Source organism: Centropristis striata, chromosome 16 (genome assembly GCF_030273125.1).
Source record: "Centropristis striata isolate RG_2023a ecotype Rhode Island chromosome 16, C.striata_1.0, whole genome shotgun sequence".
NCBI classification, from domain to species: Eukaryota; Metazoa; Chordata; class Actinopteri; order Perciformes; family Serranidae; genus Centropristis; species Centropristis striata.
This window is the reverse complement of record NC_081532.1, coordinates 4,865,095-4,885,290: the sequence shown is the minus strand read 5'-3', so window position 1 is coordinate 4,885,290 and position 20,196 is coordinate 4,865,095. Positions and strand designations below refer to the sequence as shown.

Sequence of the window (20,196 nt, the reverse complement as noted above, 5' to 3'; positions counted from 1 at the left end):
GCGGACAGATCTGCAGGTTGATTTGGATATTTTTTGCAGTGGGCATTGTGGAGCCGGTGTGCTGCTTGTACTCAGGCTGTGTTTCCCCTCTTGCAGTCACCCTTTATTCCCACTGCTCGCGCTGGTTTTTGAGAAGTGCGAGTTGGCGACGTGTACTCCGAGGGAGCCCGGCGTAGCAGGCGGCGATGTCTGCTCCTCAGACTCCTTCAATGAGGACATTGCAGTCTTTGCCAAACAGGTCAATGTCGAAATAATAAACCAGAAATATATTTTGGATGTTGTGGCTGCGTCATGACGCACACTTTTCTCCTTTTTATCTGCAATAAAACTTTCTCTTGATAATAAATAGTGTGTGTAGAATTTAACACATTTATGGAAATTGTTGCATTAGAAAGAAACTAACTTTGACATTTGGTGTATTATTTTAGGTCCGAGCAGAAAAACCTTTATTTTCATCAAATCCAGAGTTGGACAATTTGGTAAGCCTTTCTTCTTGTCTCTCAGAGCTCGCCCGCTTGTGCTGCGGTTATATCCTCTGCCTTGTCTTTTGGAAGATAGTGTCCGCAGCATCACACAGTAAATATGTGAACATATGATTTTAGATGTCAGATCAGTTTTAAAGTGGAGCTGTGTGACCACACTCGCCGCTGTCAGAGCTCAGTCCTCCCCTCTCACTGACCCAGCTGACCAGTGTGTGATCACCAGTTTACATTATGAAATGCAGCTTCCTTGTAGTGTTAAAAATATTTTTTTGCTGTTGCTGGCAGTAGTGCACGCTATAGTATTATGACATGCACATAATTATCAAATAATACTACAAAATCATGTACATTTTGTGATGTGAACTGTATTTATTTTGTATTTTTTTCCAGATGATACAAGCCATACAAGTATTACGGTTTCACCTCTTGGAATTAGAAAAGGTAAATATTATATTTCTTTATTTTTTACGCATGATACCACCTGCTAAATGAAACTGATATCATTAAATCAATATTAGGTTTTTAGAACATATTTAAAATAAAATAAAATAAACCAGCATGCATTTGGGAGAACGTTTCATATTTTCATTTGCACAAAATATGCTATTTTATTTAGCCAACTATTCATGTGACTATTGATAAAATATGCTGGAGCTCTCTTTGCTCACGTTGCACGTTGTTATCGATCCTCAGATTTAGTTTCAGCTGCTCATTATTCCACCAGCTCTCGGCATGCTGTTTATTTTTTGTCGTTCAACTTGTTGCTCCGGTCTCAGGAGAATAATAAGCTCTGCAACAATTTCACTATTGTTTCCTCCACGCCGATAATGCCCCCTTTAATTGGAGTTATTCTTGGACTGGCTGAAGCTGTTTCCCCATCCTGAAAAAAAATGTTTTTTCTTCCTTTTTTTTTTTTTCTTCTTCTAGGTGCACGAGCTCTGCGACAATTTTTGCCACCGGTACATCAGTTGTTTGAAAGGAAAGATGCCAATAGATCTAGTTATTGACGAACGGGATGGCAGCTCAAAATCAGATCACGAAGAGCTCTCGGGATCGTCGACTAACCTTGCAGATCACGTAAGTACCCAGAGTTCTATTCATAAATATGTGACGTGCTGTTTTTGTGTGCATGCGTCTCTGCTGCTGAGAGAGAAAACCCCCAGCATGTCATTTTTTAAAAACACAATGCGTGTGAGTAATCGGCTTGTTTTTAGATAATCAGATTTGTTTGATGTCTCTCATAATGCCAACTTTTTTTGGGGAGGGGGAGCTACTTGGCCCTGCGCTCAGTGTGTGACCCTGCTGTGCCATCAGTAAATAGAGCATGCTCTGTTCTGCAAAGGAAAATGTGCCGATCGATGTTCTAAGGTCAAAAGCTAGATGTGATACAATAGACTGAGTTATTGTTTTAGTCTTTTGATTAGGGGCAGTCATGTGTGCATAATGCGTCCGTGCTTGTGCTCGAGCTTTGAGTGGGTGTGTATGTGTGTGTGTGCGCGTGCGTGCGTAAATCGCTGCCGTGCATTATGGAGAGTTGGAGAGAGAGGGGAAAAAAAACGTGAGGCAATTATCTGTTACGCAGGTTTAACGTTAAAGCAGGGTATCAGCGGTAAGCTGTAGCTTTAGGCCAATATTTAAAAAGAAAAGGGCTTTATATATTTGGGGGCTGTGGGAGCTGTGGATATGGCCTGCGCGTAAAGCTGTGGATTTTTTTCTCGCTGCAGAGGTTGGAGAAAGTGGTAGCCTATTGAAATAGATCTCAGAGCTAAAGGCTTACCATCAATGTCAAGTTCACAAGGCATCTGATGGTTCGTCTGGAGGCCTTCCATTGCTGTTGATGTTAATGTGTTTAATTGTTTCGTATTGATTGCCCGTGTGGTTTTGCTCTGCAGTGGCTCTCTCCTCTGCTCCCCATTTTATGGCTGCAGGCTCCATAATGCTGAATTCAATTATATGCACCTGAAGTACAGTAGCTTTAAATTTGAAGATCGATTCCCCTGGTTTGAATCGTGCATTTTCGGTGTAATAAACACAGGCTCTGCCCCGTAATATGGATTGAGCTGACAGTGTATTATTGAGTTGATATCTGTGAATTATTGCGTCGTGCATGCTTGTGATAAAACTAATGTTTTGGTGGTTAAAGGGGAAAAAAAGAGTGACTAGTTAATATCTGTGCAGCACAAGGCAAAGCCTATTAGGAATTAAAGCAGGTTTAAGTCAGTGCGCTGCATCTGTTGGCTCTGGCTGCAGGCCTAATAGCAGCGGATCCCCCTTTGAAAACCCGTCGCTTTTACATGGCCACGCAGCGCAGCGCACAAGGTGAATTAAACCACAATTAGAGCGAAGGAGCCGATGTTGCTTTGAGAAACGGTCAGAACGGCAATATTGTGCTCCTCCAACACAAGTGTAGAAATGAGGCATGCTGTTGTTTATATTGTAGAGATTAGATAAACTAGCCTGTTTAGTTTCATGGCAGATGGTTGATACTCAAGCCAATTTCCAATGGTTGCCTCCAGAGCTCAGACACCAGCTTTGTCATCAGTCCACTTGTGAGAAATATTTTTGATAATTAGAAAATTAGATATGCCAATAAAGCAAATCAGGAGCAGCAATAAACAAAGAAAGGTTGCATGACAAGCCATTTATCTTGGAGTCATTTGGACTGACCACCTCATTAGGTATTTAACTTTTTGAGGGATTTATTTCACTTCTGTGGCACCGGTGAACTTTTTATTACTGCTGGGCTGAATTTGACAAAAGCAGAAGAGAGTTGTTTGCTTTTAGAGCTCTGCTTGAGCTGAGAGTGATTGTAATCATGGCTGTGTACATATTACAACAACATACACTCCAGCTTATTTTTTTAATAAATACAAAAACACAGTGCTTTATTTTTCTGTGGTGCGTGAGTTCATGTGGGCATCTCATGAGGCTTTAGTGGAAATAATATTTGCAGAACTATTGCCCACAGTGCCGTCATGATCTGAAAGCCTGGTAGTGAATAGTTAACTTCCTCAGCAGTAATTTCCATGTCTAATTGAAAGGGGTCCAGCCTTTCATGCCTTTAAAATGTGTTTTGAATATTGGAAACAATGCACAAAAATGCATTTGGCTGCAGAAACTGTGCCACTGGATGGAAAGCAATTTCTCTACTTGTCTTGATTTATTTATTTTATTTATTCATTTGTATTTGGCTCTGTTTTATTATTCATCTCTGTCCTCGCTTCTTATTGAGGAGAAGGAGGAGGTTTGATAGTTAGATATGCTAATTTATTTAGTTAGAATCTCTCACGTCCATTTTTCTTTGCTTTGATATGCATTTTTAATATATAGCCCTGGGCTACATCTCATTTGGTGAAAGTTGGTTTTTCTGGAGATGATGAGGCTCTTCACTGTGGAGGAGGCGGCACGTTGAGCTTGTTTGTGTGTGTGTGTGTGTGTGTGTTTGCTCCATTTTTCTAGCCTTTTTCTGCTTTCCTCCTCTCCCCCTCTTCATACCTGACAGCAGAGCATAATAAGCGCAGTTTTATTTACACTTGAATGCAGCATTGTCTTAGAGATGATTGGATTATGGTACAGTGAGAGCGGGATGAGGCCTTTGCTGACACTGTTGATTTCCCTTATTCGCTTGCGGTGACTATCTCAACCATGTAGCCCACCCAAGGCTTCCTAACTCATCGCCCCTCCTCAGATCAACCCAATCCCAATTAAAAGAAAGAAAAAAAAGATGTTGTATTACACATGAAGGGTGATGGGGAAGAAGAAGAGAAAAAAAACACAGAGCGGTGTAGATTTGTAAACGGTTGATACAGTGTGTATGTGCTTGTCAATGGTTTGCTCTCTTGTCTTTTAATTAATGAATAAAATTTCTGTCTCTTCTGTGCTACATCCAATTAGGGAGGCAAATAGAATTAACAGTGTCTGAATATTATCTGTTCTAATGAATTAGCCTTTGTGTCTTCTCGTGCTATTGTGCCGCTTCTCCAGTAAAGCTTACATATTAGCAGAAGGCTTTTCATTTCCTCCATGCATATGCATTACGCTTTTGAAACTCTCTTTGAATTTCTGCAATAGTTCCAGATTTGTTCTGCAGAAAGTGTGTAGGATTTGCAGGTCCCGGCGCTTTGTTTTGCAGAGCTTTCCTCAGGGAGTGATAGTAGTTCCCATAGAGGTTGTGCTGTAGCTTATCTTGACCCTGCATGGCTGGAAAGGGGGGGGGGAAAGGAAAAAAAAAAAAGCTTTTCTGTTTACATTTGATTCTCTGGTACAGGCTCAGAGCACCGTACACCATTGGTCAGACGTGGTGATGTCACAGGTTGGGTCAAGTAATAGCAATAGTTCATCTTGTGGCCGTGCAGTGATTTAGTGTGTGTATCAGCGGAGATGGGTGCTCAGTAATGTCCTCTTCCTGTATGTCACTATATGCACGGAGCGGCGCATGCACAGCTCTCAGCCTGTGGACACAGAGCCCTCGGGCCGAGCCGGCCTGCTGAACCGTGGAATTTCTCCGTTTTGGAGGTGTTCTAATTCAACTAGCTTTGTTCTCCTCGGGGACCGGGCTACGGTTTGGATCTCTCTCCCTCCTTTCTCGTGAAAACAGTGCAGCGTTGACTTGGACCGCTCTGTCTGTTCCACACAATTGTTTTGTGATGGTGGGATGTCTGGCCTTACATTTCCTATTTGATTAGTGTTCAGAGGCAGGGCCCTGTTGGCAGGCATATCTAATCATCGCTACCGCGGCTGGAGAGAGAGAGGCGAGGCTCACTTGTTGCATCTCCCACACTCCCCTTCCTTTAACTGCATGCATGCTGCAAATGACTGCAATGAGAAACAGTTGCTGAGCACTGGGTTTAAGATGCATGTAGACTTGGATTGAAATACAACGCACAGTTAATGCTTTTACTCAGTCATTCAATACAACAGCTCTGACATAAATTCTGCTAAAGCTGCAAAGATTAATCTATGAGTTGTGAAATTGATCACCAACTATTTTGAAATTGATTAATTGTTGTTTTTTTAATGAAAAAGCAGTGAAAATTACCTGATTTCAGCGTTATAAATGTGAATAATTTCTGGCTTATTTACTCCTCTGTGACATTAAACTGAATAACAGGACAAAACAAAACTTAATTTAAGTTTTGGGAAACATTTTTAAAATTTATGTTGACCACTCTCTGACATTTTAAAGACCAAACAACTACTATAAAATAATTAACAATGAAAATAATTGGGATTTGAAGCCCTAAATCTGACTATTACATAGATAACAATGTCCAATTTTTGTTAAAATTGATGAAAAGTTATACATTTAATTATATGTTTATTATTATTTATCATAGTTAAATGTGGTATTGCAGTAAGCAAATATTAACAGAATATTAGACACACCATTCAGTATAATACAGTACAGTACAATGTCAACAATAACTATAGCACAAATACAAAAACAGAACATATAATTAGCACAAGATGTATATGACAGTGCCAACAACACAGACTATAATTATAGACATCATAAAAAAAATATTTTATAGCATAAAATAATTGATTGGATTATATTGTACAGGTGTACATAGTAAAGTTGTATATTAACATACAGATTTATTTGTTACAAGAAATAGCCTGTAGATGAATTATCTATTATGACTTGTGTGTTTTTAATACTTGTGCCATTTCATATTTCGCAATAGTCATTTTGATGTGTGTTTTGCAGACATGTAATGTGCCACTCACTGCAGTGAAAAAGATTGTTTTTGCCTCAGAGAAAGTTTGGAAGCATAAATACAATCTGTGTCTGTTAAAACACGCTGCGGTGAATTATTAGCTGCTAAATTAAGGACTCTTTATATTCTGGATAATTGAGGGTGTTGTAAATGCTCGCTTGTTCAATACAAGTGCACCTACACTTTTCTAAAGAGGCTGTGTATAATTATGTGCTCAGCCCAACAGAAATGTGTTTTTCTCTGTTTAGGCCATATAGCAAGATGTGTCTTGAAATATCAGCCGCTGTTATGATTTACGGTCCTGTGTGTTTCTGGCGTGTCAGCGATTCTGTACATGTTCAGCACAGGATTCCTGTAGCTGCTCTTTACAGTGACACACACACACACACACACACACACACACAGGCTAGTCGTTCTCATCCCACCTCACGCTGCTACTACACCAACAGATTTCTTCCCTTTCCTCCGGCTTCCAGGGGAATTTGAGGGAAATTCAATGATGCCGCTAAATCAATTTTATTTGAAATTCCTAGGGATGTAGGCAGAGTGCAGTGAGGGAAGTGAGATTGTGCCAGGCAGGTGTTTGTAAATGAGAAACAGGGGACAGGAGCAGAGGAGACGGCAGCATTCTCCTGCTCTCCTGTGGCCTGGCTCCACTACAAGCCTTCCTCCCCATATTGTCTCCTGCTTTTATATTAATTACAACTTGTATTATCAGCTGCCAGTTGCTAACCCCAGCAAATAGAAAAGGCTGCCCCTAGAGACCACGCTTCTTTTGTATCTTATTCTCTATCTAGTCCTATTGTGTTTGTGTGTGTGTTCCCGCCTGCACATGTATGTGCGTTCTCCTCCTCCTCCTCCTCCTCCTCCTCCTCCTCCTGGTAACACTGCTCTTTAACACAATTAGTGAAGAGCATGGAGTGAACCATGTTTGACTCCTAATTATGCCCAGCTTTAGGGAATAGTCACATGAGCTAGCGGCCTTTTTTTTTCTTCTTTCCTCTTATGTTTCTTCTTCTATTTTCCTCTTTTTTTCTCTTTTTTACTTCTTCTTGTGTAGGTTGAAGAAGACTGTTTGGGTGACATGATTTTTTTTTTCAACTTGTTTGAACTTTACCAGACCCACGAGGGTTGTGACAAAATGGTTGTGTGTGTTTGTGTTGCGCGGCGCGGTGTCTGTTGATGCACCCTCCGTAGCTCAGAGAGGCCCACTAAATAATTCATGGCGAGGAAAGGCTGTTGCTTTTGTCGCCTTGTTGAGCGTGGAAAGTTAACGCTTTTGTTGTGATATTTGTTGTCTTGTTTTTGCAGACGGGGTTATGAATGAGAGGTGACTCGCAGGTATAAAAAGAGGCGAGTGTGCTTCATTAAAGCCACTGTATATGCACTAGGCATAGCGTCTACTGTATTATTATTATTAGGTTATATAAAGTGCTGCGGTCTGCTTTTTGCCCCATAAGAAACAAACTAACAAAGAGTTATCTATATCCCTGCACACGGGCCCATTAAATCCACAAGGTAGCAAATCACAGCAAAATATCATTCCCTTTAACACCATTAGCTGAGGTGTCTTTGAATTTAATTTAGTGCCAGCGCCATTAAAAATGACACATTACTCTGCAATGATAGCTAAATTAAGTCCTATCGATTCAGCTGTTGCATTAAAACCGTGCTGTGGCCATAGCTGGCAAGTGTTGCAGAGAGAGAGAAGAAGAGAGCGAGAGTGTGTGAGAGCAGCGAGCAGAGTTTTTCAGGTCTGTCTCGCATCTCGCCGGCAGTGGCTGTCTCATTGTGAGGAAGGAGAACCCAGTCATTTTCTCCTCTCGGAGCCCAGCTCTGCCTAAATACATTATGCACTCTGGGAGTCTGGGATTTTTTACCTCCTTCCCTCCTGCTTCCATATGACAAAGACAGAATTAGATTGTTTTCAGAGGCTTCTCCTCACATTAGTGGTTTTACTCAGCATATGCTGCGTTGAGAATAACAGACCTTGTTCCCATGAAGTGTACCATGTGTTGATCAGCGGCCCAGAGAGCGAGCACATCACAATCATCCATCCCTCTCAGAGCGGGGACACTTTCCCCTCCGCTCACTCTGGAGGGCTAAAACCCACGCAGGGGCTATTGTTCACCCTGTCTTCGTACCCCTCTTCTGAGCAATTCTCCCAGCTCTTTATCTGATTGCCATCCGGTGAACAGCTGACGCTGAGAGGGCCTTGAGTGGAGCGGAGGGTCTGAAGGGCCTTGTGTGTTTCTGTCTGCTGTTTTCAGCTCCGAGCTGTTTGAGAAAACAGCCCTCCTTCCCCAAAAAACTTAGCAGATAAAAGGGCCTCGCTCACAGGCATAGCAGCAGCCTCGCCTCCGCAGCAGAACAAGCAGCAGCACATCAGGACTGCGCACCCAGGGGAGCTCGGCAGCCGCTTGTCTTATATCCTCTGTTTCCCTGCAAACCTCCATAGTCTCCAGGCACTATCCTGTCTGTCCTCCACCAGTACAGCTCACTCTGACTGGGGCACCAAAAGCAGGCAGGCAGGCTCCTCTCTGGCGGCAGCAGAGGGAAAAGAAGTTCATCAGGAACTGAAGTTAGACAAAATGGTAAAAAACGGTCTCTTTCTTGGAATATTCTGCGGCGTGTACATTTTCCTTCTGCTTTCGTATGTACGTATATGTGTTTGTGTGTGTTTGAGGGAGAAAAAAAAAAGCCCATAGCGGGAACTGAGAAGTGGGTTGAGGTTTGTGGGAAGCCGTGGTGCAGGCCTGTGTTTGTTTGGCTTGGGCTCTGCTCAAGGGGCCGCTTCTCCCAGGCCCCAGACAACGTCGGGCTTACGTTGGCCAACATTTTGTCATCATGCTCAGGTGACAGGTTAAATTGGGAAAGACTAGCTGGGGTAGTGTGAGCTGCATCAACTCTGTGTGAGAGGTTGTTTTGAGCGAGTATCGGATTGAGCCTGTGCGTCTGAGGGTAGTAAATGACGTGATCGCTCTGTCCCTCTATTGCTTCAATGGCAGAGGAAATTCCACCTCCAGTCTGCCTTCATGTGGCACTGATAAAGCCTTTCCTGTACAGTAGAAAATCCTGTTTCCCTGTGTGCACCGACAGGGCAGCGGGAATGACCAGGAAAGAGAGAAGGAGGAGAAGGAGAGAAAATGAGTGGCAGAGGGAGGGAAGGAAAAAAGAAAGAAAGACGCCTTAAAAGAATTTGTTTATGGACGTTTCTTTGAAGTTAGCCAGCGGAGATTTAACACTTTTTTCTGCATGTGTTTGTATATATAAAAGTGAGTGTGTGTGCATGTGTGTTTATACTTCTTGCTCTATTATGTCATTAGCATGTGTGTGTAAGTGTATTCCTGCAAGCCTCTGTGGGCGTGTGTGTATGTCGGTGTGGGCGTGGACACATTTTTGGCAGATTAGCAGGAGAATCACTGTCATATCTTATTTTCATTTCTGACAGTGGTAATGATTAATGGCGGCTGTGGTGTGTTTGGACTTTTTACCTCTATATTTCTCACTTGACACGGAAGTCTCAATTGGTTATGGTATAAACGAACTCCACTGGGCTCTGCCATATGTGTTTAGACAATTACTCACAAGTGCTCCACTTGCAAACGGTCAAAATCAAACTGCCACACTAACAGTGCTGCGTTTTGCTCTCATGCATTAATGAAACACTTTGATTACAGTGTTTTGACTTATTGCCAGCTGCTTCAGTGCATTAGTTACTTTCTATTCATCTATGATTTTAGTGACATCGTTGATTGTCTGCTAGCAGGGAAATAGGCGATGAGGCTCTTCGGCTTGCCAGGAGAATGTAAGCAGGCCAAGGACCTTCACAGTGCCTGCAGACTCTTACAGATGTCACTCACTGTTCCAGCACACTCATATGGTCTCTCTCTCTCTCTCTCTTCCTCCTCCTCCCCTTCTCCCCCTTCCTGCTCTCTCTGCTCCTGGTTTGCGGTTTGGACGGGGAATGTGGATGGATGCACGGATGGATGGATGGATCCCACGCTCGCTTTCTCTCTCTTTTCAAACCTCAGAACCCAGCTTCCTGGAGAGACCATGATGACGCCACCTCCACACACTCAGCCGGCACACCGGGGCCCTCCAGCGGGGGACACGCTTCACAGAGCGGTGACAACAGCAGCGAACAAGGTGAGCCAGCACCAAAATGGGAATGCACATGCACACACTCGAAAATATACATGTATGCACTCAAGCACTAACACATAAACATACAGGCACAGGTCCATGCGGGACATATTAATCATCATGCATGGGGAGAGTTGCCAACACTTGACTTTAACCCTGTCTAATGGGAGATCTACAGTGAATAGATGGCACATCTCTCTTTACACATATGTCCCAGTCCCTCCTTTTGCACGTTGGATTATCCCGCTTTTTGACTGGCGTCCATGTAAACACATAGTCACACCTAAAAATGAACACGCTTATCCACTGTTGCACTCACGCGCAAATGCAAGCAAACAGCCACTGTAACACACCAACCTAGTCAAGGGCTTTCCAACATGTTGCTATTTAGAGAGCAGAACAAAAGCTGATGATTAATACTATATTTCTGCCAGTTCTTGCTTGCATTTAAATCATATTAACTTTGCTCACACAACAGCCCCTAATTATGTCTCAGTGAGCCTTCTGTTATCTAGTACACGACCTGCCAAACAGTAATAATGCATCTCAAAACAAATGCATTTGAAATTATTACAGATAGTTTGTGGAAGTCACAGCTATCTGCCTTGTATTTTTGTCACGCTGTGTATCAAATTTGACATGTAAAGTCTCAAAAGCATACGCTGTTAGCTGGATTTAGAGGTGAGGCCGAGAATCGACACATTATCAGGCTCAAATTGTTTATTAAATGCCTGAACTAAAAGAGCACATGATGAGCTAATGGTCTTTCTTGTCTTGCCTTGTTTTGAATGCACCAAGATCTCATTTCACTGAGTGTGTGTGTGTGTGTGTGAGTGTGTTTGTGGGTCTCTTTCTGTATCCGTGTGTGTGCCCTCTGGCAGTGTCCACGGTTTTGCATGAAATTTCATCACACCGTCTACAGACACAAACACACTCAAAGACTCAGATACACGCTTATAGCAGCTCGCTCACAGACTGAAGCCGCTCGCTCGCCGTGTCCCGTTCAACTCTATCGTTTTGCCGATAAGCGATCAAATGTATCGATGGGGTGTGTGTCTGTGGTGGGGCCGTTTAAATCATCTCCTCCTCTTCAGAATGAAGCAGCAGTTGAACCATTACTGACCACAGAGCGAGGGCTGCAGCAGACCTCTGTGGTCGGCCGTGTCAGGACTAGTTGGATCACAGGCTGCAGATGATAGCTAGGCCTTGGCTCAGCAACAGGATATGTCTGTTTGTCTGACAGTATGTGCATAATGTAGAGTGGGGTAATGATATGATAATCTCCTTGTGGAGAGCAAAGGGGCAGTAACAGAAAGAGAAGAAAATAAAGGGGAAATTGCAGCAAATTAAGCATTGAATTTGCTCATAAAGAAGAAATATTTCAAACTACTGTGTGATTGCAGGTCAGAAGAAAGAGCATAAGTGGAGTTTTTGCACTCATCTTTGCAATTGCAAGTAGCATGGGAGATGAAGGCTGCAGGAAGAACAGAGAGAGGAGGAGGAGGAGGAGGGGGGATGAGAGAAAGAAATGCACTGCCTATTGATTATCTTACACACATAAGTACAAGTGACCTGTAATCCACAGAGCACTTATCGACTCCTCTCCCCACCGTATCCAGTAACAGCGGATCAATACGGGCCAAAGACAGTTACGGTACAGCACCGCGCACTGGGCCAAGATAGGCCGGGACTAGATCAGGGCCAGAGCCCGAAATGTGCTCAACAGTGCTAAATGCTGGATCTTTTATGGAGAAAAAAAATAAAAAACAAGCAGCACAGAACAGATATTTAAAAGAAGGCGAATGGAAAGACGTTGAAGCACAGAGGTGAAAGAGTAGGGAAGGTGAAAAAGTATGCAGAGCGAGAAAAAGGAGAAAGAGAAAAAAGAGAGAAAGAGGGCAGCTGATTTAATGGTCTAATGAGGCCGTCCTCCAGCCAGTTGTTTTGTGTGAGGCATGCTCTGACCTTTCGCTCCGCTCGGGAGCCCCGCCGCCTCATTTTTCACATTCTTGCAATTACGTTAACGCTTGAAGCGCTCGCTGACTCCCGACTCTGGCCCTTCCATTCTGACAGAGCCTTCCCTCCCCAACCTCTCCACCTTTTCCCCTCCTCTCCTCCACTCCACTCCACTCCACGCATGAACTCGCCTCCTATCTCAATACATTTCCACATAAAATTTGTAGTCCACACTCTCAAGTCCACAGAGAAAATGTGAAATGTGTGCTTCACTTCAGTAATGGGGTCTTTAACAGCTTGGCCCCTGTTAAAAGGGGTGACGATGTGGATCAGTTGAGGAAGACGGAATAAGATGGGAGCGAGTCAGAGAGAGAGAGAGAAGGAGAGAGAGAGAGAGAAGGAGGAGAGGGAGAAAGAGTGTGTGAGACCCCCAGTGCTTTTTGGTTTCAGCTGCCAAGAAAAACATCAACTTTCTTCCGCCATCTTCCATCTTGAAAGGTGTGTTGTATGTGCGCCCTATGGCTTGGAAAACATTTACTTCAAAAAATTGATCCACAAGTGTCCTTGTGTTGCGTGTGTGATTCAACTCCAGTTCTCAAAAAAAAGGTCAAGCATGTCCGACAGTCTCAGGGTGCACTGCAAATTATTTGGTTCTTACCAAAATTTAAAAAAACTTAGATTCAAAAGTGTTAGATATTTTATCTTTTTTAAAGAGTTAATTTCTTTTTTTAAGTGTTCAACATGCTTATTTCTCAGATTTAGTGTTTTTTAGACACCCCTTTGCACTGCAAATTGTTTGTTTCTTACAAAGATTAAAAAAAAATAGATTTAGAAGTGTTAGTTAATTTATCTTGTTTTAAGAGTTAATTTCTTATTTTAAGTAGTCAACATGCTTATTTGTAGATTTAATAAACTTAATTCAATAAATCTTGTCCATGCAGCAAGATCATTTCCCTCAGATTTAGTGTTTTTATATTGTTTTTAGACACACCTTTTTTGCAGTGTGCAGAAATCATTATGCCGCTACTTTCTGGCAATTTCATGTAGGAACTACTTTTTTCTACCAAACTACACCCACAAACTGTACAGAAAGTTAAAATAGTTTAAGTCAAAGTTTTAACTTGTTTCCATTTGGGCATGTAGGTAAGAATACAGTATGTTCAGTATGCAGAACATAGGGAAAAATAAAGATCAGTATCATTCACATACTTTTTTTTACTTCTGTGTCTACAGTTCATAAAGGACTCAGGATGGTCGTTGCGAGCAGAATTCACTTCCATAATCTCTGTCTTGTATCTGAGCATTGAGCATTGCTCTGAACCTGTGCCAAAAAACAATTTAACAAGTGCGCAAATATGTATTACCCCTCTTGTGGAATAATTTATTGTCAAGCTGTAAACCAAGGTGAAGCATGCTCATAGCTGTGAGTAAAGATTGCCAGTTAAGGTTCTGACACATATGAAAAAGGTTTCAGCACAATACTCAGATCTGTAACCTCTCCCCACCCCCCTGCTCTCTTTTTTCCTTTTTCTCAGAATTTCCCTCCAAAAAAGAAAATATGAATTATCACCCTCAGGGCGAATTCTGCACTCTCACTTACTGACTCTTAGAGAGTGACTCCCTATGTTCTAGCTAGATAAACAAACACCAGCAGTTTATGGGAGATGGTTCAGAAGGTAACATACAATAACTTCATTGGCTCTGCTTGCACATCATTTTGATTAACAGTCCTCTGGAACTCCTCCAAGCTTATCTAGAAACATCAGAGACATCAGTTGCAGGGAGTTAAACTTGATGAATGTGCGTGCCTTAAGATAGCAGTCGTTTCCAAGCAGGTGTCCGTAATATGTTAAACACCCAAAGTGTGATGGAGCAGCGTGATGAAATACTTTGCCCACACCAAACACACTAGACTCAAATGCACTCAGTCATGAACTGTAAATCCTCAACACTGATTCAGCACGGTAGGTAATGTTGTTCCCCCCTCTTGCTGTATGGGCATATGTGTGTGTGTCTGAGTGTGTGTGTGCATGCCTCTGCTCCAGTCCACACTTGTAATTATTAGCTATGCATGAAAACCAAAATCCACGTTGACATCTTGAGTGGTGAGCAAAGGGGCTTTCTGAACAATTCTACTGTAGATGGAAAAGGCTCAACAGAAGAGAGGAGAAAGCATTTTGTACATTTTCTCAGCAATTGAACAATCCCCACGCTCTGCGGATAGACAGACTCCCCAGAGAGACTGAGAGAGGCAGAGATGGAGAGAAAGGGAGGAAGAGAGGGAGAGCTTGAGTGTTCGGCTCTGAGGGAGCATGCTGCGCTTGATGGTATTGTGGTACGTTTGTGTGTGTGTGTGTGTGTGTGTGAATGCGTGGGGAGTGTGGTGAGCTCCCTTGGCCCTGGCCAGGGGCCCCACTCAGCAAGGTCTTTGTGGTTGCGCTCACCAGAGGGGGGCCATTCCTGGTGGGGACACGACTCCTTGTGTCCGCCCAGAGAGTCCCAGCATGAACGAGAGCTGTTGAATCTGGCATTTTTCAGACCTTTGGCCCTTTTTTTTTTTTTTTTTTTACGGCTACACTTAAGGCTCAAGAAGACCTAAAAATGAGGGAGGAGAAAAAACGTAAAAATGTAACCACAACAGAAAGTCTTTAGTAAACGCAAGATGGAAGCCTTGTTGCGTTTTAGGAGCTCTGGAGTGATCAGTGAGGTGTGTCTGTGTATAGAAAACATATATATAGTGTGTGTGTGTGTGGGCATGCGTGTGCGTGTGTTAGCTGGTTCCCTCTAAGTGCCTGTTAGAGTTTAATTTAGTGTAGTAATTAAAGCTGAACACTGGCCCATAAACAACAGATAAACAATAAAGCAGACCCAAGCCCTGCTGTTTCATGGCTCTCACTCCCAGCTGTTGGAGCACTGATAATTTTTACACAGTGCCCCCACCTCACCACAACACAATGCTGAAGCAACAAGGGTGTGTATGTGTTGTAAATGTGCGCTCGGGTATATTTTAGTGCGTGATGGCAGAGGCGGAACAACAACAACACACCAAAAAAAAAAAAAGGCCAAAGAAACACATAAACACACAGGATATGTCCACTTCCCCTCTCAAAAGAAAACACAGAGAACCACAGTGAAGCAGAAAGTGTAAGAGGAGTAGTCCGCCTCGGTTGCCACTTACAAAACCAGCTCAATGGCAACAGCGGTCACATAAACATTACACCAAGTGCAGCCATTCAGCCTAGAACTTGCAATATCAGTAGCAGCAAGTAAGCTGCACTTAAAGGGACATTTTACACCCCCAACCAAAATACACCTATTCCATCTTACTTGTAGTGCTATTTATCAGTCTAGACTGTTTTGGTGTGAGTTGCAGAATGTTGGAGAGGTTTTCCATCTCTTGAATATGATGGGACTATATGGCTTTGCTACTCAAAGCAACAAAACAACATTAATAACTCAACAGCAATGTTACACTGCAAATTGTTTGTTTCTTACAAAGATTTAAAACAACTAGATTTAGAAGTGTGAGATAATTTATCTTGTTTTAAGATTTCATTTCTTATTTTAAGTGTTCAACATGCTTATTTGTAGATTTAATGATCTTAATTCAAGAAATCTTGTCCATGCAGCAAGATCATTTCCCTCAGATTTAGTGTTTTTATCTTGTTATTAGACACACCTTTTTTGCACTGTGCAGAAATCATGATGCGGCTACTTTCTGGCAATTTCATGTAGGAACTACTTTTTTCTACCAAACACCCACAAACTGTAGAGAAAGTTAAAATAGTTTAGCTCACTTGAGGCTGATATCTCCAACATGTGGTCCATTCACACTAAAACAATCTAGATGTCTAAATATCACAACTGATAAAAGAAAAAAAATGTCTTTTTGAATTTGGTGTGAACTGTTTCTTAAACAGACAACAAACTAAAGACATCCAAACATGCTAAGCGAGGATAACAACGCCAGAGTGTTTCTCAACATGCTACTGTGTGCAATGCTAGCCCTGTCACCACATGTCAGCTCCATGTTAGTCAGGTGTCTGTTGTGAAAACAGTGCAGTATGTCTGTCTGATGGTTTGTTGGGAAGGGGCAGGGCCATTGTTGAAAGCTGAGAAGAGTTGCTGTGGAGGGGGAGAAAACACGGTACGGAGGGGATACTTTCATGATCCCATTAGCATAAGAGAGGCTAAATTATTCATGTGGAGTGCTTAATCTATGGGGAAAAGTATAGTTAATGCACATAGTTTTAAAATGGATCTCTCCCTGCCTCTGCTCTAACACCAGATTCTTGCTGGATTCAGCATTCGCGGGCATTTACGGGAACGGCTGTCACTCTCCCGTGCATACACACACATAGACATAGTAAGTGTGGGCATATGTGCACTCTTGCTTAAGCGCTGCTGCACTTCAAGCTGTTTCAAGGGGCTCTGCTCTCAGGCTCATCCCCTCTCTCCCTCTCTCTCTCCATAAGTCCCTTCCTCACCCTCTCTTTCCATTTGTTCCTCCATCTCTCCCTACCTCTCCGTCTCCCTCACACTCCTCTCCTCTCTCACCCCTCTCTGTCTCGCTCTCAGTACCGCAGACTACCTGGCCCTCATCCAAAATGTGATTAAAGAGAATGATCAGCTCCCTCAGCTCCCTCCTTCCTTCCTCCCTTCCGCTCTCTCTCTCTCTTCCCTTTTTTTTTATGTCTCTCTGTGTTTCTCCTGACCCTGTGTTATGTTCTGAGAATCTATAGATCATGAGAGAAGAAAAAAAAACACACGATACCAGTGAAAGCAAAGGAACTGTAAAAGGATGTGGGCTGCTCCACTTCTAGTAACTTACCCACAACATCTCCACCACTGGCTGCATCCACAGTGGAGCTCCAGCTTCTCCTCTTTCTTCTCCTCTGTTCTTCTTATCGCCTCCTTCTTTCCACTCTCCCCTTCTCTGGCTGGGGCCTGGTCCCTCTGGTCCATAATCATGAACAGGCCCCCGGCGCGACCCGGCCCAACCCAGCCTGGCCTTGCTGGGCCAGGAACTGGGTCCTACACAGCAGGAAAGGCGCATTAACTGGGTCAACCTAATGTGCAAACTAATGTTTGGAGAACATAGGGAAAAAATTACCCAGATTATTCTGACAGCAGCTGAGGAGAATGTCTGTCTGTTTTGCGCCATTAAGGGAAAGCTTGGGGGAGACGCTTTTTTTTCTCCTTTCTTTCTTTTCTTCTCTTTCTCTGAGAAGTAGATGAAGGCCAGCTTATCTGGAAGCGAGCTGAGTGTAATTGAAAAGCAGAAAGGAGAAGGTGTTGCTGGGAAGTAATCATTATTGAACTACAGTAAAAGGGGAGTGACTTCTTCTCCCTCTTACCCAAACACTAAAAAACAAAGACAGTGTGGCTGTATCAGTTCATTATACAGCGGCTTTACACACCCATGTTCCTCTGCTGATTACTCCAGTGCATGTGGTGATGATGAGGAGTGCACAGGGGTCTGATGTAATATGGCTAAAAGGGATTTGAGCGCGTGCCCCAAAGGGCATTTCCACGTCCATTAATGCTGCCGCTGCTGCATTCTCACCAGGATGACAGTGCTTCAGTTCTTTAAAGGCAGAGTGTTTTCCCAGGAAATTTTCTGTCTTGTTTCGGCAGGCTAGCCTGAAGGGGGTCAGCCAAGAAGTCACCCTTAAGAGGTGATAATCCAATTGCTCTAGTCCTCACCAGATTTGTTTTCCCCTTGTCTGGCGGTGTGTTTGTGTGCATGCGTGTGTGTGTGTTTACAGAGGGTGTAAGCATGCGTGTGTGAATGTAATAGACATAGCATGGGAGGCAGAGGCAGCAAGATGCCACCAGTTTTTCCTTCTGTGTCCAACCCCGGGCCCCATTCTAGATCAGAGAGAGGTTATGGAGGCCAAGTCTGTCAAAGGCACACCTGCAGGGAAACTCCAAAAACCCTGACTGCCAGCTTACACAGGCCCGTTTAAGGTGTGCTTATTTGGAGTTTAACCCTGACTTCAAATGTCCTTTCCCTCTCTCGCCCTTTGTGTTTGACCAATGGGCCTTGTGCTCTTTTACTTTCTTTCCTTTCTTCTGCCTCCCTTGGCTCTTTAATCTCCTCCACCACCCCCACCCTCCCAATTCTCCTCCCCCTTATATCCGACCCCACATCACAGCAAAGGTCCCTCCCAAAAGACAGCGAGCGGTTGAGTCGAGTGGCTTAGCCAGGCCAGCTATAGCTTGTTCACTTGCTGTGTGGTTTTCTCTTGTGTAAACCAGGGTTTACACACTGAAGCATATTTGGAACGGAGCGGAGCAGCTATACCCTACAGGTAGTGCTTTAACCATGCTGCCACCGTCCAAGAGAGTGGGAGGATGATAAAGGAAGTGTGTTACAATCCGAGTTCTTCCTCTCCGCTGCTGATTTTCACGCGCACATCTTTCACGTTTATGCAAAGCTTTTGAGGGCATTATGCAAGATAAGCTCATTTTCTAGTCTGATTCCCACTCTAGTACATGCTTTAATGACTCTTAAAGCCAAGGGCTGCTTTTTTAGGCATAATAGCAGTCCCGCGGTCTCCCAGTTTCCACGTAGCCAGAGTGCTTTTTCCACACCTGATCACTTTTGTTCACCCATTTTATGGCTATTGGGGAGCAGGCGGAGGTGAGCGATTTGACAGTGGTTAGTGCCATGAGCCCTAATGTTTATTGGAAGCGAGCGTCTAATAATTTTTGATTACCCCAGAGGAGGTATTAGCCATGTTAGTCAGCAAGGATAATTTCTTATTTACATGCCCCAAGCAGTGAACACTCTGAAGGAACACTGGGGCTAAATGCGCAACAAAACGAATCAAACATGCCAAACGAGAGGCTCCATCCTGGCTGGCTGCAGGGCTGAAGCTGAGAAAACCTTCATTATGCATTTACCATAATTCATTTAGAGGGTTATCAATTTGCAGAATACAGAGAGGATGTTTGGAGGGGGAAGCAAGAACACCATATCAAACGAAGGAAGAGAAAAAGGAACAAGGGAAAGCGAGATGAAAAGGAGTAAGATATTCAGGGATAGCTCAGTGCCTGGATTTTTTAAAATGTTGTTCCAATTACACACTTTCCCATGTTCTGAGGCAGAACTTGCATGTTAAATGCTGCAATCTCCTCTCTTTTACCAGTGTCACGCTCCGCCCCCTAAAAAAAGCAGAAGCTGATTTCCCTTTAATGAAAGCCATTTGGCACAGGAATTCTCTTCTATACAATTTTTGTTGAGATTGAGGCTACGCAGAGATGTTCTAGTTCAAATATTGTCTTTCTGTTCATTTAGGGTTGCTCTTTGTTTGGCTTCTGCCCTGCTTACTCAAGGGCTTCTTGTATCTGTCTCTCAGTGTGGATCTCAGGACAGTTACTACATGTTTTCATTTTTCTCTCCTGGCAACACACACTGAGAGAAGAAAAAGACCTTTAAAAGCATCTTCCCCTCCGCCATCAGGCAAGGATGACTAAGGCCCCATTAGAACAATTGCAGGAAACTTAGGGAGACGGGGAGTGTTTAAAAGAATGAAAGCGGCCAGAAAACAGCACTATCTTGTGATAACCAGCGCTTGCTTTCATTATCTAAACACAGAAAAACCTCCACCTTGGAAAAATTGCACTCATTCCACAGCTTCATTCAAAAATAAAACAATGAAAACACAGAGGTAGAAAAAAATAGCGAGACAAAAAACGGGAAAAAAAAACATTTAACATTTTCCAAAGTGAGGGGGGAAAGCTGCATTGTTTAGTACGAATGCTTACTCCCAGGGATGCAGTCCTTAGACAACTGAGTGTCTGCAGGAGACATCTGTGAAGCCTGACCTTGTGACCCCGGAAAGAATGCTCTTAAGGTGGGGGGGGGGGGGGGGACTGCCTTTACC

The 20,196-nt window shown here is 43.3% G+C and overlaps 1 protein-coding gene across 7 annotated transcripts in view; it reads left to right on the top strand.

The window, feature by feature from the left end:
* Positions 1–20,196, top strand: part of meis2a (Meis homeobox 2a) — an 83,921-nt gene that overhangs the window by 2,915 nt on the left and 60,810 nt on the right. For all 7 annotated transcript variants that reach the window (XM_059353032.1, XM_059353033.1, XM_059353029.1 and 4 more), the window contains exons 3-7: positions 97–238; positions 429–479; positions 873–923; positions 1,410–1,559; positions 10,237–10,351. In XM_059353032.1, coding sequence (XP_059209015.1) covers positions 97–238; positions 429–479; positions 873–923; positions 1,410–1,559; positions 10,237–10,351 — 509 coding nt within the window. The remainder of the gene's footprint in view (positions 1–96; positions 239–428; positions 480–872; positions 924–1,409; positions 1,560–10,236; positions 10,352–20,196) is intronic.